General features: G+C 46.6%; 1 protein-coding gene across 3 annotated transcripts; it reads right to left on the bottom strand.

The window, feature by feature from the left end:
* Positions 1–8,414: 8,414 nt before the first annotated feature.
* On the bottom strand, positions 8,415–18,574 carry slc19a1 (solute carrier family 19 member 1). 3 transcript variants are annotated; one of them, XM_061775701.1, is made up of 8 exons: positions 18,418–18,574; positions 17,256–17,814; positions 16,400–16,547; positions 15,773–16,150; positions 14,469–14,661; positions 10,980–11,121; positions 10,216–10,359; positions 8,415–8,914 (listed from the first exon to the last, which is right to left on the bottom strand). In XM_061775701.1, exons 2-8 carry the CDS (start codon positions 17,529–17,531, stop codon positions 8,822–8,824), a joined length of 1,374 nt encoding a protein of 457 aa, XP_061631685.1. In that variant the 5' UTR covers positions 17,532–17,814; positions 18,418–18,574; the 3' UTR covers positions 8,415–8,821. The 3 variants fall into 3 exon arrangements, with proteins under 3 accessions (XP_061631685.1, XP_061631598.1, XP_061631508.1); XM_061775614.1 differs by having other exon boundaries at positions 15,773–16,547; positions 17,256–17,521; positions 17,598–17,814; XM_061775524.1 differs by having other exon boundaries at positions 15,773–16,547.
* Positions 18,575–19,255: the final 681 nt, after the last annotated feature.

The following is a 19,255-nucleotide window of genomic DNA, read 5'->3' as shown; positions in this document are numbered from 1 at the left end:
TGACTTTGACGCGTCGCGTCAGGGGAAGTTTCCGGTTTGGGCGGAGCATTTGAGTGCCTGCGCCCAGGGTGGGAAAAGTCAGCTCCGTTTTCCTGTTTCCGGAAACAAATGACCGCGCATAGTTACGAGAGCGTCCGTTGCTGACAAGGTGAGCGTCCAAAACATTGTTCCCCGCGGTGTTTTTACAGTGTTGCTGCTGCCGGCGTGTTCGCAGCGTTGTGATGGTCGAGCTGCTAAGAAAGATGCCGCCGGCGTGCCTGCTGGTGATCCTCGTCGTTCTGGCCGCTTGTTGCACAGGTAGAGTCAAGTTTTATTTTTGACACTTTCAAGTGGAAGGCAACATGTTGAGCGGAGCTAGTTTAGTTGCCACGGTGGCAACTAAACTAGCTCTGATGACTGTACAAAAAAAAGAAAGTCAACTTTAAGTTGAGTGTATTCTGATTAAGAACGACATAGCATCGCACCTGGCAAGGCAGCACGGTGGACAAGTGGTGAGCACTTCTGCCTCGCAGTTCAGAGGTTCGGGATTCGAATCTCAGCTGCGGCCGTGTGGAGTTTGCACGTGGTCCCTGCGCTTACGCCCACTTTCTCCCACGTTCCAAAACTAACGTGCTTCTTCGGTGAATTAAAGACTTTCAATTGATCGGTTGGTTGTGGATATGCGCTCTGTGATCGGCTGGCAACCGATCTGGGATGTACCTCGACTTTTGCCTGAAATTAGCCAGGGTCGGGGATAAGCAATGAAGAAGCTGGATGGTAATCTCTGTACGGTGTCGCGTTAAATGAGTAGGAACCGAGCGAACGATCGAGCGCAGCCGAGCTCCGACGTTGCCGGCGGAAGAGCGCCGTCCTTGGAAAAATGTCTTGTGTCGTCGAGACCTGCAGAGGTCGGTCACGGTCTTTCCCGTTCTTTTCAGGCTCCAAAGTTTACAAGAAGGTGGGTGATGGCGTCGTCCTCAGGCCCGATGGCGGACCCGTCGGCACCGCCCCCCTCACGAGCATCTTGTGGAAGCACGGGCCCCACATCGCCGTCGAGTGGGACGGGGACTGGGACGGGGTCGAGGCGTATCGGCAGTTCAAGGGTACGCGATCCAATTAAGAGGCGCCCGAGGGTTATCGGGGATGCTGAATGCTTCTTTGCAATTCGAGGTCGCGTGACGCTCAACAACGTGAGCGGGGAGCTGACCATCACCGGGTTGACTCCAAGCGACAGTGGCACGTACACGCCCGAGATCAACTTCGTCTCCACCGCTCCGACTCATCTTGCCGTTATCTGTAAGTGGATCGACGCAATAAGCGCCAGGGTACTTCTGGGTGGTGCGAAATAACAACCACTGCTGACTTGAACTGAAAACGATGACAAAAACTTGTAAACTTAAATAGAATGTAAAGAATCGAACAACTTGTGTATCACGATACGTCGATTGCGGCTCTTTCTGGTGTGCGTGACTTGGCCACCGGGTGGCAGTATAATACAGTCATGCAAACGCAATCAAAGAAGAGTTTCACCACTACAGGTGCCTTATTAGGATTCCCACATAGTTTCCAGGCAGGACACACCCTGCTCCAATATTACTGGCTCCGGGACACGCACCGCCGCACTATGATTGGCTGTTGTGTCCGTGTAGAACACGCCCTACTGCGTCCAGACGGGAAAAGAAGTTTCTGACTTAAGTGTGGCGGCATTAACCTTTTCCCACTAACCTTAAACCGCCTTAAACCCCAACCCTAGCCCTAAACCTAACCATAACAAACCTCTTTGCTTTTATTTCGTACAAATGCGATCCTTGTTTGGGATGGTCATCTCGTTTCATCTGCGTCGCCTGGCCCTTCGCGCCACACAGGAGCCAATCATGTTGCAGCGGGGCGTGTCCTGCCTAGAAACTTTGTGGGAATCATAATAACATGGGTAGTTCAATTCAAAAAGGGAAATTCATATTATAGCGATGCACTACACACTCGGAGTGAAATATTACTTGATTTTTTTTTTTTTATATATCATTTTTATGTTTATAGCGTGCAGCAAACGAAAACCCTAAATTCACCATCTCGAGAAACTAGACTATTGCGTAGAAAACAGTCAAGAAACAATGAAATTTTTTTTTTTTTTAAATGTAGAAATCAGGCAGGAATTTGCCCTCTGAAAAGTATTGTCCCGTGTTTAAGAATTCTCCACAATGTAGGAGTACTGAAATAAATGTACTTTTCTACCACATTCTAATTTATTGAGATGTGCCTGTACTGTAAGTCACTCAGTAATCTGCAGCGGTATTTCTTTGCAGAGGATAAATAATATATGCCTGTGAATCTCGTTATATTGTCTATCTCCATTGTGTTCAAATATGTATTGTTTAAAGTATCATAGCACCACTATGTAGATGCTACTCGTTAGCCTGCCTATGGCGTTTCCCCTTATTTGTAATCTTTAAACTTGCAGGCATCAAGGCAAAGCTATGTGGTTGTTTGAAATGCTCAACGTGCAATTCTCTTTGTTGTGTTTAGTTTGACCGTCAACTTCAAGTGGGAGTGGCATTGAAGCCCCTTTTTTTTCTTTTATGTTAAAAAAAAATTGTTCACTATCTGGCAAAGTGCCGCTTGTCGTCAAGTGAGTTGCGTTCACTGCCACCATACAGGCCTCGTATCTCAAGGCACAACTGTAATCAGGCAGTCCTTCAACAATCTATGCAAGAATTTCCTCCACGTCTATTTATGGATCAACTTACTTGTGAAAATGTAAATTATGGCCAGCGTTTCATCTCCCTTGAAAGCAATATACCGCACATGGCGTCGTCTTTTCAACTGATACTTCATGCGTTCAAACTACGGCGGTAGAGAAAAAGGCTACAATCATCCTTCAAGCCATTGACCCTGTTTTTGCAATCACTCTGCCTCGGCCAAATCGACGTAACGGTTTGAAATCAAGAGTTTTTGCCGACCGGGTGTACGTGTGTCGTCGGAACGGTCTGTAAATAATGCGCGCGCCTCCTGTTCTTTGCGATTGAGAAATTCGAAGCACAGGAGGGAGAAGATGAAACAACTGAGCGAGGCGTCGTCATCACGCTTTCTGTTTCTTCAAGTGTCCGTCCCCGAGCCCGATGTGGTAACATCCTGCGATGCTGAGAGGACGGTTTGTACGTTGACGTGCGCCGGCAACACCACGGGGGCCGAGCCCGTCACCTACACCTGGATGCTCGGCCATTCCTTGGAGCCCAACTCGTCCGTGGAGCGCGTCATTCAGAAGGTCTTCAACTTTTTACACCAAGTAAAAAAATGAAAATAAAAAAAAATACACTTGTTTTGTTTTGTCTTCCCATGGGCTCACCACCTGTGGGAGGGGCCATAGGGGTCGGGTGCAGTGTGAGCTGGGCGGTGGCCGAAGGCGGGGACCTTGGCGATCCGATCCCCGGCTACAGAAGCTGGCTCTAGGGACGTGGAATGTCACCTCTCTGGCAGGGAAGGAGCCCGAGCTGGTGTGTGAGGTCGAGAAGTTCCGACTCGATATAGTCGGACTCGCCTCCACACACACCTGGGGCTCTGGTACCAGTCCTCTCGAGAGGGGTTGGACTCTCTTCCAGTCTGGAGTTGCCCATGGTGAGAGGCGCCGAGCAGGTGTGGGTATACTTATTGCCCCCCGGCTCGGCGCCTGTACGTTGGGGTTCACCCCGGTGGACGAGAGGGTAGCCTCCCTCCGCCTTCGGGTGGGGGGACGGGTCCTGACTGTTGTTTGTGCCTATGCACCAAACAGCAGTTCAGAGTACCCACCCTTTTTGGAGTCCTTGGAGGGGGTGCTGGAGAGCGCTCCCGCTGGGGACTCCATTGTTCTGTTGGGGGACTTCAATGCTCACGTGGGCAATGACAGTGAGACCTGGAAGGGCGCGATTGGGAGGAACGGCCCCCCCGATCAGAACCCAAGCGGTGTTCTGTTATTGGACTTCTGTGCTCGTCACGGATTGTCCATAACGAACACCATGTTCAAGCATAAGGGTGTCCACACGTGCACTTGGCACCAGGACACCCTAGGTCGCAGTTCGATGATCGACTTTGTGGTCGTGTCATCGGACTTGCGGCCGCATGTCTTGGACACTCGGGTGAAGAGAGGGGCGGAGCTGTCAACTGATCACCACCTGGTGGTGAGTTGGCTCCGATGGTGGGGGAAGATGCCGGTCCGACGTGGCAGGCCCAAACGTATTGTGAGGGTCTGCTGGGAACGTCTGGCAGAATCCCCTGTCAGAAGGAGTTTCAACTCCCACCTCCGACAGAACTTTGCTCATGTTCCGGGGGAGGCGGGGGACATCGAGTCCGAGTGGACCATGTTCCGCGCCTCCATTGCTGAGGTGGCCGACCGGAGCTGTGGCCGTAAGGTGGTCGGTGCCTGTCGTGGCGGCAATCCCCGAACCCGTTGGTGGACACCAACGGTGAGGGATGCCGTCAAGCTGAAGAAGGAGTCCTATCGGGCCTTTTTGGCCTGTGGGACTGTTGAGGCAGCTGATGGGTACCGGCTGGCCAAGCGGAATGCAGCTCTGGTGGTCGCTGAAGCAAAAACCCGGGCATGGGAGGAGTTCGGTGAGGCCATGGAGAAAGACTTCCGGACGGCTTCGAGGAAATTCTGGTCCACCATCCGACGTCTCAGGAGAGGAAAGCAGTGCACCACCAACACTGTGTATAGTGGGGATGGGGCGCTGCTGACCTCGACTCGGGACGTTGTGAGTCGGTGGGGAGAATACTTCGAAGACCTCCTCAATTCCACCGACACGCATTCCCATGGGGAAGCAGAGTGTGGGTTCTCTGAGGCGGGCTCTCCTATCTCTGGGTTTGAGGTCACCGTGGTAGTTAAAAAGCTCCTCGGTGGCAGGGCCCCGGGGGTGGATGAGATTCGCCCGGAGTTCCTAAAGGCTCTGGATGTTGTGGGGCTGTCCTGGTTGACACGCCTCTGCAACATCGCGTGGACATCGGGGACAGTGCCTCTGGATTGGCAGACTGGGGTGGTGGTCCCCCTTTTTAGGAAGGGGGACCGGAGGGTGTGTTCCAACTACAGGGGGATCACACTGCTCAGCCTCCCTGGTAAGGTCTATTCAGGGGTGCTGGAGAGGAGGGTCCGTCGGGAAGTCGAATCTCAGATTCAGGAGGAGCAGTGTGGTTTTCGTCCTGGCCGTGGAACAGTGAACCAGCTCTACACCCTCGGCAGGGTCCTCGAGGGTGCATGGGAGTTCGCCCAACCAGTCTACATGTGTTTTGTGGACTTGGAGAAGGCGTTCGACCGTGTCCCTCGGGGAGTCCTGTGGAGAGTGCTTCGGGAGTATGGGGTACCGAACCCCCTGATACGGGCTGTTCGGTCCCTGTACGACCGGAGTCAGAGTTTGGTCCGCATATCCGGCAGTAAGTCGGACTCGTTCCCGGTGAGGGTTGGACTCCGCCAAGGCTGCCCTTTGTCGCCGATTCTGTTCATAACTTTTATGGACAGAATTTCTAGCCGAGGCGTAGAGGGGGTCCGGTTTGGTGGCCTCAGTATTGCATCTCTGCTTTTTGCAGATGATGTGGTTCTGTTGGCTTCATCAAGCCGTGACCTCCAACTCTCATTGGAGCAGTTCGCAGCAGAGTGTGAAGCGGCTGGGATGAGAATCAGCACCTCCAAATCTGAGACCATGGTCCTCAGTCGGGAAAGGGTGGCATGCCATCTCCAGGTCGGGGATGAGATCCTGCCCCAAGTGGAGGAATTCAAGTATCTTGGGGTCTTGTTCACGAGTGAGGGAAGAATGGAACGGGAGATCGACAGGCGGATCGGTGCAGCGTCTGCAGTGATGCGGACTTTGTATCGGTCCGTTGTGGTAAAGAAAGAGCTAAGCCGAAAGGCGAAGCTCTCAATTTACCGGTCGATCTTCGTTCCTACCCTCACCTATGGTCATGAGCTGTGGGTCGTGACCGAAAGAACAAGATCCCGGATACAAGCGGCCGAAATGAGTTTCCTCCGCAGGGTGTCCGGGCTCTCCCTTAGAGATAGGGTGAGAAGCTCGGTCATCCGGGAGGATCTCAGAGTAGAGCCGCTACTCCTCCGCATTGAGAGGAGCCAGATGAGGTGGCTGGGGCATCTGATTCGGATGCCTCCCGGACGCCTCCCTGGTGAGGTGTTCCGGGCATGTCCCACCGGGAGGAGACCCCGGGGACGACCCAGGACGCGCTGGAGAGACTACATCCTTCGGCTGGCCTGGGAACGCCTCGGGATCCCCCCGGAAGAGCTGGATGAAGTGGCTGGGGAGAGGGTAGTCTGGGCGTCCCTGCTGAAGCTACTGCCCCCGCGACCTGACCCGGATAAGCGGTAGAGAATGGATGGATGGATGGATGGACACTTGTTTTGTGTACCACTAGAGGGAGAATCATTGGTCTCTTGCTTAAAAGGTGTCAATGAAAAAGTCTGGATATTTTTTTGCGGTGGTCTAAAAATGTGCTCATGGGCTGTTGGTTCTTTCGCTCACCTCTCAGGACACTTCAAGCGCAGCCGAGATTAAGTGCGAGCTACAGAATCCAGTCAGCATGAAGGCCAGCCCGCCTGCTCAAAACCCGTTCCTCGTGGGTAAGCTGTCGCAATATAAGGTTCGGTTATTCGGTCTTATTCTACAAAACATACAATAAAAAAAGTGTTTGCTCCAACAGCGAGTGCAGGGACTCTGAAGGTCAACGCGGGCCTGACTGTCTTCATCTGTCTCCTGACTGGAATGGTGGTGCTGGTGCTCATTCACAAATGCAGAACAGGTAGGACGAGGACAATTTGTGGAAAAAAGTCGCTGAAATATTTAAGGGTTCGCACCGCCGTCATTTCATCAGGTGGTCTTTCCGTTAAATGAGCATCTCAAGATTAGCCCCGTTTTGAATTTTTGGGGGGTGGGGTGTTCATACCAAATAAAAAAAAAAATATCTCTCTCCCACTTAGCTTTGTCCGCTGTCACTCATCAACTTTGGTGCACTTTACAGTTAATAAAGGTTTCATGGCAACAGATTGACTCCAGTTAATATTCTATTTCAATTATGTCATACTGGGGAAAAATCTATTCAAAATCCACATTTTGCTTTCTGTGATTTTAACATCTGTTAATGTCACACAGGGATGTGGTTCTTCCAGAAAGGTAAGCATGAAGTTCAAACTGAACTTTTTTTTTTTTTTTTTTTTTTTACAATTTTTATAACTTTAAAAAAATACATCTTTTTATCCCTAGCGTCCATGCCGTGGGAAGCAGGTCAGTAGAAAGCAGAACTCTTTTCGACATTTTGATATTATCGGCCAGTCTCAGATGGCCAAACCACACTTTGTTGAGATTCCTTTTCCATTCAAAAATGCCTTTAGAATAACATTCAATGTAAATTGGCACTACAGAAATACAATTGAATTCAAGTGCTTTAATGAATATCTGAGTTTGATCCCCCCTCATCCCCCTTCACAACCACAGACTTCTGGAGGAAGCAGGAGAGGCAACGTAAGTGTCACTGATTGTATTGATTAATATAGTTCAAGCTATTAAAAGACTTTTTGGAAAACCCACAGATGAAGGTCAAGGTGCTCACGAGTCAAACGGCACTCCGGCTCGCCAAGAGAAGGCACAAGCGGAAGGTACGCCTGGAATTTTCTCCACTTAACAAGATCTGTCACAACTTGATTATTTACCGTTTTGCTTTGCAGAGGAAACACCAATGACGTAGAAGGCCCGAAACCCCAGATTGGTCTCTTTAACAGCACCAATGACGTAGAAGACCCGAAACCCCAGATTGGTCTCTTAACAGTTGCACACGCTTTTCTACATATGTGTTGCACACGCTTTTCTACATATGTTTGTTCGGATTGTTTGGATCTGAGCAAAGACAAAAAGGGAAATCGGGCATGGTGCAGAATTGAAAAGTGAACCCCAGACAATACCAGGAAATACTCCAGCGTGTGCGCTATTGTGCTGGCCAACGTGCCGGACGGGGTCGGCACCAGGGCCGTGGGCGACAATTGTCAATCGCGTCATTGTGCAGTTTTGATGCACTTTTCTTCATCTGACATTTTTTCAACACTAACGTTTTTATCTTTTCAACACTAACGTTTTTATCTTTTCAACACTAACGTTTTAAACTCATCTTGGTCTGTTTTTGTTGTTTACATATTCACTCCTTGTTCATTGGCTACATGGAGTTTTTCCTAGTACTGTTTCAGGTTTTATTGTATGCTTTTAAAGTAACACCACAATAGTTTTTGGAGACTGTCTTGTACATATTTCATGTTTGTTTTGTTTACCTTGTACCATTTTTATCTCTTAAGTTAGTGCTCTATAGATAAAATTGAGTAGAGTGTATTTTAAACTATATAATAAAATTTTGAAGCATGGGGTGTCAATTTCAAGTTGAACCACAATGAGGGCAGCCAGTCAACAGTCTTGCACAGTGTGTCCTCCAGCAAGAAGCCGTACCGCCGTACTTTCAAGATTTATTGTCCTGTGCAGCTGCAAAAAAAATTTCAGACCCTTAAAAAAAATAAGCAGACACCGCGAGGGGTGCTGACCCAAAACCTTCATTACACAAAACAATTCTGAAAGTACAGCTCAACAAACAAACACGGACATGCCAGTGCACAAACTCGGTCCGACAAATCAAATGTAATTATTACCTACTCACTTAAATTGTACATACACAAAAACAATAAAAACAAACAGATTTTGTTTTACAGCATTCAGACAAGCTCACAGATAACATTGGTTATTTTGTAACAATTTAAATCTCACATTCCTAGTGAGTATTGTATAATCCTATTCAAAAACAGTCATCATCTCCTATAATTATTGCTGGTAGCAACATTTTAAAACCCTGCAAAATGTTCCCGTTGCATTTGGCAACACTGCATTCTGATAATTGTCCTGCACAAGTGCTTGTGGGCGTCACAGCAGTCATCCTGTCAACAAAAATCCGACAAACTTCAGGAATGTGGACTGGAAACAAAAAATAACTTACCGTAATTTCTCGTGTATAATGTGCATTTTTTCCCCAAAAAAATTGTCAAATGGCAATAGTGCGCATTATACATTGGTATAGGAGAAAATTAAAGACTTTCCCATTTTATAAATGCATGCCGCCATCTAGAGGTTATGAAAAAGTTGTAAACTTTCATTCTAGTATGCCACCTAGAGGTTATGAAAAAGGTGTAGCCTACACTTTCATTCCAATATGACTGCATATATGTACAATAGTGCTCATAAATTTACATACCCAGGCAGAATTTGTGAAATATTGTTTTGTTTTTTTTAGATACGACTGATGACTGAACAACAACCATCATTAATTTATTCATGGTTATGTTTTGTTTAATGATAATGCTTTTCTGAAATGCTTGACAGTTTAATTTGAATCATAGTAAAATAAAAATTAAATGTTTTTCGCCTAGTCCTTCATGTTTTCTTAAAAAAATTGTACACATCTTGCAAATTCTGCCTGGGTAATCAAACATATGAGCACAACTGTGTCTTTTCTCATTTGCTAAATAAAAGTAGGGCTGTGAATTTCAAAATAAGAGAAAGTAAATAAAAAAAGTATTATGTGTTCAAATAAAGTGCTTAACCAGAATAATTCTTTGAAGAAACTAACAAAATACAAATAATACTTTGTTTTGATCACATGGGTAGAAGCAAAATCATGCATTGTAAAAATGCATTATACATAGGTAGAAGGGTTTTCCAGAATTTCGAAGTCAACTTTGGGGGTGCGCATTATACACGAGAAATTGCGGTATGTCTAAATAAAACAATGCCATAATTTCTTTCCCACAATTTTTTTTTTAATCTAAAAAAAAAAAAAAAGGGGGGGTTTGACCCTAAAAAATGTGTGCAACTGACACAATCAATGCCGGGAAGACACTCAAGGGATCTAATGCGATGTGAACGTCTGATTATTGATCAAGCCAGGAAAAAAAAACAATCGCATCATTTTAGAACCGTTTAACAAGTAACGCCGATAGCAGCATGATGACATTCGACTTGCTGGTGGAGTGTCACCGAATCACTTGAGCTGTCCTACAACACTTAAGTTTGTCACGAAGTGCATTGAATACAAAAAGGTGAAACCAGGCTCTTGTATCAGCCAGCAGATGAGGCACTTGAACATGATTAAGGCTCATTAAAACAATTGGAGGATATTGATAAGTGGCGCTTGCTATGTCTTGGCATTTTTGCCATTGGACAAAGGTTGCGCCTCAGGTACCATGTCGCTGAGCTCCGTCGATTTGGGCTGCCGGCTGACCTCTCGCCTCTCGGGCCGGTTTCTGAAGTGACGGAAGATGACGACGGCAGCGCACGTCAAGTAGGTGACGGTCAGCAGGGTGAAGTAAATGAAGTACACAAGAAACTGGATGAGAAAAAAAAAGCAGAAATACAACAATTATATGCTGCCTAAATCAAGGATTAACCTTCATCAAAGTGAAAGAAAGGATCTGCTCATGATCCCAAACAGTCAAGCTCATCTCTGACACTGTGGAGGTAATGTCTTGGCTTCGAGGACAGGGCTCACTCATCTTCACTGGGCAACGGCACATTGGCAGCAGCAAAAGAACCTTTGATAGAACGTTTTTGTCCGCCAATTTCCAGAATGACGCAACCAAATGGATGGGGTGATCTGTCGTAATGCAGCAATACAATGTTCCAAAACAAACATCAAACACAGGAGTTCCTCAGTGGCAAGAAGGGGAAGCTTTTGGAATCAGAATCGCTTTTATTGCCTTTGTCAGCGAAAGGTGCATTCGCTAAGAGGATTTTTTTTCCCTCAGTCCGACGGTGCAACATGAAACATGGATGGTAGAAATAAAAATAGACGATGCAGAAAGAAAATCATGTACAATCGGCATAAACAATGTGCAATAAGCGTCAGGTGGAGGTGTCTTTATGTGAATGTTGGGTAAAACGTAATCAAATGGCACCAAAAGCACGAGCTACGTCACCCAAGCTCGCTCTTGTCGCACGTCTACTCACCTGACTGTGCACATCCAAAGCCAGCCCCCTCTTGTCGGCAAATATCAGGTTCATGATGCTTTTCAGCATGGTCCCCAGGAAGGTGTTGATGCCGAACACCAGGGCGCACAGCTCCTTGGTGAGCGACGACGCGATCTGAAAACTAGACAGCAAATCTGACTATCAGCCCCATTTTCCAACAAGGGCAAGATAGTTATCGATTTAAATGTGTCGTTTAGTCTGCGTTCGATAAAACTGGCAACTCTCAGGTGTCAGACCTCTGACTAGGAAAGGCTCAATGGGACAGGGCTTAAAATTGGAGCAAAGTCTTCTGCCCAGAACGACGGTTGGCCGAGATGCGATTCTTTGGTCTTCATCTCGCTCTCTTGCCTGGCAGCTCCATCCTCATCATCGTTCTACCAATATACTCACTCTCTCCTCTGAATGTGTCCAAACCAAGTCTGCTCTTTCAAACTTTGTCTCCAAAACATCAAACTTTTGGCCGTCCCTCTGATGACATCATTTCTAATCCTATCCAAGCTGCTCACTCCTCGAGAGAACCTCAACATCTTCATTTGCTCTGCTTCCTGTGGTCTCTTCAGTGCCACTGTCTCTAATCCGTCCACCATGGCTAAACTTTGCGCTTCTTCCTGGCAGAGACTCTTCTGTCACATAACACACCTGACATCTTCCTCCACCCGTTCCAACCTGCTTGGACCCGTTTCTTCACTTCCTGCCCACACTCACCATTGCTCTGGACGGTTGACCCCAAGTATTTCATGTCCTCCACCCTTGCTAGCTCTTCTCCCTGTAGCATCACACTTCCCCCTCCACCCCTCTCATTCATGCACATACAGCGGCTGAAATAAGTATTTAACACGTCCCCATTTTTCTCACTAAATATACTTCCAAAGGTGCTATTGACCTGAAAATTTCACCAGATGTTGGGAACAACCCAAGTAATCCATCCATACAAAGAAAGTAGAACAAATAAGCTCAGAAATTAAGTTGTGTGTAAAAATGTGAATTGACACAGGGAAAGACTAATGAACACATGAAGAAAGGGAGGTACGAAAAGGCATGGAAAGCCAAGACACCTAAAATCGATCAATAATCAAACAGCAATCCAGCTCCTTGTCAGTGCAAATGAATATCAGCTGGTTGAGTCCTAATTGATGGCCTACAAAAAGGTCTCATTGCCAAGGTGTGAGTCAAGACACATCTCATGATGGGGAAGAGCAAAGAGCTGTCTCAAGACCATCGCAAACTATCCATCCATCCATTTTCCGAGGCGCTTCTCCTCACAAGGGTCGCGGGCGTGCTGGACCTTATCCCAGCTATCATTGGGCGGGAGGCGGGGTACACCCTGAACCGGTTGTCAGCCAATCGCAGGGCACACATAAGCCAACAACCATTCACACTCACATTCACACCTACAGGCAATTTAGAGTTTTCAATCAACCTACCACACGTTTTTGGGATTTTGGCAGAAAACCGGAGTGCCCGGAGAAAACCCACGCTGGCACGGGGAGAACATGCAAACTCTACACAGGCGGGGCCGGGGATTGAAACCCCGGTCCTCCAAACTATGAGGCAGACGCTCTAACCAGTCGACCACCGTGCCGCTGCCCATAGCAAACTAATTGTTGCAAAACATAACGATGGCATTGGTTACAGGCGCACATCTAAGCTTCTGAACGTTCAATTGAGCACGGTTGGGGCCATAATACGGAAGTGGAAAGCCAATCGTACCACTATAAGTTTGCCTTGATCAAAGGTGCTCCTCGCAAGATTTCTGACAGAGGAGTGCAAAGAATAACCAGAAGAGTTGTCCAAGAGCCGAGGACCACGTGGAGAACTTCAAAAAGACCTGGAATTAGCAGGTACTGTTGTCACAAGGAAAACAGTTTGTAATGCACTCCGCCGCCATGGCCTGTAAGCACGGTCCCCACGCAAGACCTCATTGTGCTTAACAACATTTGGACAAGTCAGTTAAATACTGGGAGAATATAGTCTGGTCGGATGAGAGCAAAATGGAACTGTTTGGATGCCATAATGCACACCACGTTTGGAAGAGAAATGGCACTGCACATCACCCTAAAAACATCATAACAAGAGTGAAGTTCGGAGGTGGGAACATGATGGTGTGGGGCAGCTTCTCAGCACATGGTACTGGTAAACTTCACATTATTGAAGGAAGGATGAACTGGCAAATGTACCGAGACATTCTTGACAAAATATCTGCTGCCATTTATGAGGATAATGAAAATGAAACGAGGGTGGACATTTCAGCAGGATAATGATCCAAAACATACTGCCAAGGAAACTCTCAATTGGTTTCAAAGAGGAGAAAAATAAAACTGCTCGAATGGGCCAGCCAATCAACTGACTTGAATCCAATGGAAAATCTATAGAAAGAACTGAAACTCAAGGTCTATAAAAGGAGCCCACGGAACCTTCAAGATTTGAAGACTGCTTGTGTGGAGGAATGGGCCAAAATCCCATTTCACATTATTACACACATCTTATTTGGTCGGCTTTCTTTGTATGTATGGATTACTTGGGTTGTTCCCAACATCTGGTGAAATTTTCATGCTAATAGCACTTCTGGGAATATATTTAATGATAAAAATGGTGACATGTTAAACACTTATTTCAGCCGCTGTCGGGGAAAGGGACAGAGTCCACGAATAGCGAAAAAAATGACTGACAGCCCCCAAAATGTTTAGAATTTCCTATACAAAACGTTTAAACATACCACACAATGTGATCCAAAAACACTTGAATATCATTTTACATTACCCTTAAATTCAAATGGCTTACAGATCATTTGATTTAGAAAAAAATGCAGAGTGAAAAAAATACACATGCTCCGTAAGATCTGCTAACAATCCAGGCTAAATTTAGCTCCTCTCCGACGTACAAAGATCTAGAGTCGCGCTGTATCACTTCAGCATAATTCCTTGACACCAATTACTACTTTTCTACCAGTCAGGGCTTTGGTGCCAACTTGTGGCAAAAATATGTGGTGATTTCACAACTACAGGTAGGGTTAGGATAGGCTCAAAAGACCAAAAACGCAAATCGTCAAATTTGTAAAATAATGTGGAGATAAGATATATTTGCATGTCCTCTCTGCATTATGCTGAAAATTGCAAAGGCACTAAAAAGGACGGATTGTTGACTGGCTTGCTAACAGCTAAACAAAGCAAATGCTGTCTTTTGCCATTGCCAGCTGTGTTTTTTGTTTGCCATAAACTTTGCCAGCTAGAACCACATTGAGTTCAGAACTCATTAGCTCCAAGTTGGATATGTGCCAGTTTTCTGGAATGCAGCATTAGTTCAATCAGTCTGTGGACTCCACACAAATCTTTGGATTAGTCTGGCTTTTGGTGAGCGAACCCTCATACTTAATCATAAAAGTGACCCACCAAAACCCATGTAACAGTGAAACAAAAACCACTTGAGCTTGGCCTTGAGTGCCTTTATAGGCATGTACTCACTACTCACGTGGCAATGGGCACCAGGAACTGGTAGGAGCTTCTGAAGAGGACGTAGGCCACGTAACAGAGCCAGATGTTGTCAGTTGTGCCCATGAGCAGTAGCAGGGCAGCCTGCACGGCTGTGATCGAGCCGATGACGAGCTCTGACCAGATATTCCACCGGATTTTCACAAAGCCTGCGATGAAAGAGGTCAACACACCTGCAAAGAGGCAAAAGAATCCAATCACGAATGTAGATTTTTTTTCTTTTTCCCCCCCCCCCAAAGAAAAACTATTATTGGTTCGGGAAAGGCCGGTCTGCGAAATACTCTAAATATTTTTCCACCACAGTGCCTAGTCATGGTTTTGCTATTCACCAATTTATGTATTTTAGGCTCTTCCTGTAACGCCCTAATATTCCAAGCCCTGGCAAAGGAAAGTAGTAATTGGTGTTGTAGTGACTCTGACCCAGTTGCCAGAAGCGCACCCCCACCCCACCTTGATAAACTCCATTCTTCCAAGCGGCCCTGCTGTGAGACTGCCCCAAGGAAACGCCTCGTGGACCCAAATTAACATCTACCCTTGAAGTCTGAACTCCCAAGCATCAAAGACCAGATGTTTCCCCCGGACCACCTGTCTGTCATCTGGAACTCAAAATTTTATAAAGTGTCGCAACCTTCAGGTCACGAGACTGATAAAAAGGTTTCTCGTCACGCTCCCTAAATCTTATCCACATAAAAAGTGACGTGGTGCCCCTGTACGATACAGATGAGTTTGATTTTAACGATTAAACTTAAAATTACGCTAAACCGGAAGTAACGCAGGCATCGCTTCCTGCTTATTCTTTACTCCCAAATTAATTACACTTTTAGTTAACCCTCATATACGCTACAGTGTTAAAGAAGCAGCACGTTAAAGTGATACAACTTGACAACAAACAAGCTATGAAGCCAAGTTAATAGGTAGTTAGTGGAAGTTCTGGAAAGACTGCTGTACACGGCACACGCAGTTCCGGTGCATTTTCTTCAGAATCCAATTATCTGGATGAAGGCATTTTATTTTAAGGTTAGTGTTGTGAAATGTGTTTGAAATACATTGGCGCTCGATTGTCACGGTGCAAAAACACCTCCCTCCCCCTCACTGGTTTTCAAGAGGAAAAAAGTTTGATCAGACCCCCCTTCGACGATTGGTTTTCGTTGCCACCCTGCTGAATTTTGGGTCACCACGCAGCTGCAAGCTTAATATTGAAATGTTGGATCTCTGCTGATTTTACTCTCTGCTGTTGGGGACCACACTGGTACCGGTGTAACTTGAGGACTTGAAATAACTTACTCAGTAAGGTAGAAGCAGCTTCCACGGCCCCATTGTAAACATTATTGTTCTCAGTGGCCGGGTACACTTTGCTCCACAGGATGTGGACGTAGAAGAGCACCAGGTAGTATCCTGTGGAGTTGAACACCCACCACAGGGACCACAGTCGCATGTTGGGCCTTTTCACCACAGTTCTCAGCTCCATCAGCATCTGCACAAAGATAGAATCCTTCCAGCGGGACGCAGAGCACGTGGAGACCGCTGCGGTCAACTGGGAATCCTTCGGGTTCATCTTGTCCAGTTCCGCCTTGGCGGCTACTTGAGAGGCCGCTTCTCTGCGCGCCTGGTTGAAAAACAAGGAGCGTTTGGGCCAGGGCAGGCACAGCGACAGCACCAGACCTAAACTGACAAAACCCAAAGAAATAGCACTGAGGGTGTTGTAGCGGATTCGCCCCACTGAGATGAAAAGCTGGCCCAGCACAGAGCTGGTGAACACGCCCAAGAGGACCGAGGCGCGCGAGTAGCTGGCAACGCGCTGATAGAGGCTCAGGCTGACCAGGGAGAAAATGTAGGAGGAATACGCCACGCGGCACGCCATTGTGACACCGTAGAAGAATTCCATGAACTGCATCTCGAGGAGGGAAGTACCGAGCAGCAGTATGACCCAGATGACCACCTGGCTGAAGCTCTGGAGGACCAGAAGCGGCTTGTAGCGCAGAAGATCCGTCAGCAGGAAGGCGGGTACCAGCACTGCCATGTAGGAGTACGTCAGCACCGGAATAATCTCGTTGGTCACCTACAAATGCAAAAAAAAATTTCACTTTTGTGCTCCATGGGGGATTTTATGTGTCTATTTATGCGTATGTGTCTATTCTCAATTGTCCGAATCATCCCCTCCAAAACGAGTCGGTTTAGGGTTCCTAGGAGGAGGACAGGTTTCATTTATCCCCATTTACTTCATGGCAATGACCATAATGTCTTCTGCATAATGCACACTTGCCCTGCGATTGGCTGACGGGCTGTTGGGGGTGTACCCCGCCTTTTGCCCGCAGTTGACCGGGATGGGCTCCAGCATACCCGTGACCCTAGTGAGGAGAATAATACACCCCCCCCCCCCCACATAAAAACAAAATCCTCAAAACTCGAGAGAGCATATTATACAAAGGTATAGAGGGGGAAAAATAATCACGTTGTATTGACTTATAACACTACCTAGGGGTTGTAAAAAAAATAAAAATAATGTGGTTTCGTCCCGATATTAATATGTCATGTCTAATGTTAAAAATCTATATATAATGTGGTCATTTTACTCAGCATATTATACTTGCGAGCCTATTATACACGAGAAATTATGGTAGCCCTTCGGTTGCTCATATTTATGTTCTCATGGCACTATTGCTTATTTGCACATGCCCACGTTTGGCAAAAAAGTTTTTACCAGTGGTATTATGTGACAACGATACATGCAAGTTCAACATCGTGAAGTCGTGAGGGCACAACTGACCTGCTGACTGGTAAAGTTCTTCTCAGCGCTGAGTAGATATGGCGTAATGAAGGGCTCTCCAGGCTTGATGGACGACATAAACCCATAGAAGCACAAGAATATCACAGCCCACCTCCACTTTCTGGGCTCTTCGCGGAGACCTTCAGAGGCAGGCGGCTCCTCCGAAGTGCACACAGCCATGTCCAAATCCCCGTCCGCATTTCCTTCTATGGCTTCAGCTGCACGCACCTTCTGGTCCATCTCATTCTGCTGCTCCGCTGTACTGTCTGAAACCATGGTGTCACCTGATCGGGGATCACTCAGAGTGAAAATGAAATCACCGAGTGTGAATGAAACCCACACGGTTCCTGAATGGGTCAAGGTGCAATGTGCGGTCCTCGTCGACGCTTCGACCTTGCTTCCGTCCCCAACAAACACTTTGAATAACGTGTGGGTAAAGTGGTTAAAATGCTACATGCTGTCACCCTCACAGAGGAGAAGGTTGACCTTTGCTCCATTACGCATTGTGACAATGTGCCACAGCAAGCGTGCAGTCATTGGGTTTACTTTCATTGTCCACCTGAAAACACATAATCGTAACACGCACACTATTCATAACTGTGCTTGGTTGACAATAATAATAAATAATAATAAGTAATATCAATTTGAAAAGATTTTATGTGACCACAAGGCCAGCAGACTGCTTTTCTTCATTTTTTTAAATATTAACGTTGGTCAATTTGACCGCAACCAGGACTTAGCATTTACCTATAACAGCCGTGGTATAATCATGTAATATGCTAAACAAGGAAACAAGACTTGTCACACACAGTACGTGACTCCGATGAACAACTCACACAAGCCTGCACACTGAGCGTCACAAGACGGCAACTTACAACTTTGCCAATTTTGTCTTTGTGACAAGTGTATTCGCGGCTCGAAGGCCCTCGGTCGTCGGTTAGCGAATAAACAAGAAATAAAGCGCAAAGCAGCTAGCTGGCTGGCTGGCTAACATCGATGTAAAGAAAAATTGTGCATTTGTATCGTTTGTTGACACAAATGCACGACACGTTATTCACAGTAGGAAAGTGACATTGCAACAGTCTTTCTTGCCAAATAGCTCAGCATGCTGCTTTCGTTTCACAACTTAAAGGTTCGTTTAATGTAAATTAAAGTTACATACCTCGTGTGTTACGGAAGATTACGGCGTCCTATTGGTCGAACGCCCTGTTGTTGGTTTTTTTTTTTGTCGCATTGACTTCTGGGAAATGAAGTATGACTGTGTAAAATGGTTTACACAAGTTTACAGGCCATACAAACTTCGCTAGGTGGGAGCAATTCAGCGACACGCACGCACACACACGCACACACACACGCGCGCACACACCATATTAAATAAGGTAAATTTCTCAAAAATATGTATTAAATAAAAAATACAATAACATAACAATAAATGGTGGCACGTTGGTTGACTGGTTAGAGCGTCAGCCTCACAGTTCTGAGGACCCGGGTTCAATCCCCGGCCCCACCTGTGTGGAGTTTGCATGTTCTCCCCGTGCCTGCGTGCGTTTTCTCCGGGCACTTCGGTTTCCTCCCACATCCCAAAAAACATGCATTAATTGGAGACTCTAAATTACCCGTAGGCATGACTGTGAGTGCGAATGGTTGTTTGTTTCTATGTGCCCTGCGATTGGCTGGCAACCAGTTCAGTGTGTACCCTGCCTCCTGCCCGATGACAGCTGGGATAGGCTCCAGCACGCCCGCGACCCTAGTGAGGAGAAGCAGCTCAGAAAATGGATGGATGGATAATAATAAATAACAAGCTGCAGACTGGGTTAGGGTATTTACAATCACCTTCTCTTCTATTTTTGTATTTCAGTTTCAAAATATATGTCATGGGTCGAAGTTCTTTTTGACAGCTGATACTTTACAACTTGAGTCTGCTGTGAAATGAATCATAAACTGATGACGAGCTGTCGCAAAGTTTAGTCGTGCGCATCCTGCACAGACTGTTTGTGTCA

This window comes from Phyllopteryx taeniolatus, chromosome 1 (genome assembly GCF_024500385.1).
Source record: "Phyllopteryx taeniolatus isolate TA_2022b chromosome 1, UOR_Ptae_1.2, whole genome shotgun sequence".
Taxonomy (NCBI): Eukaryota; Metazoa; Chordata; class Actinopteri; order Syngnathiformes; family Syngnathidae; genus Phyllopteryx; species Phyllopteryx taeniolatus.
Note: the sequence above shows the minus strand (reverse complement) of the source record. Positions and strands in the feature narration are given on the sequence as shown.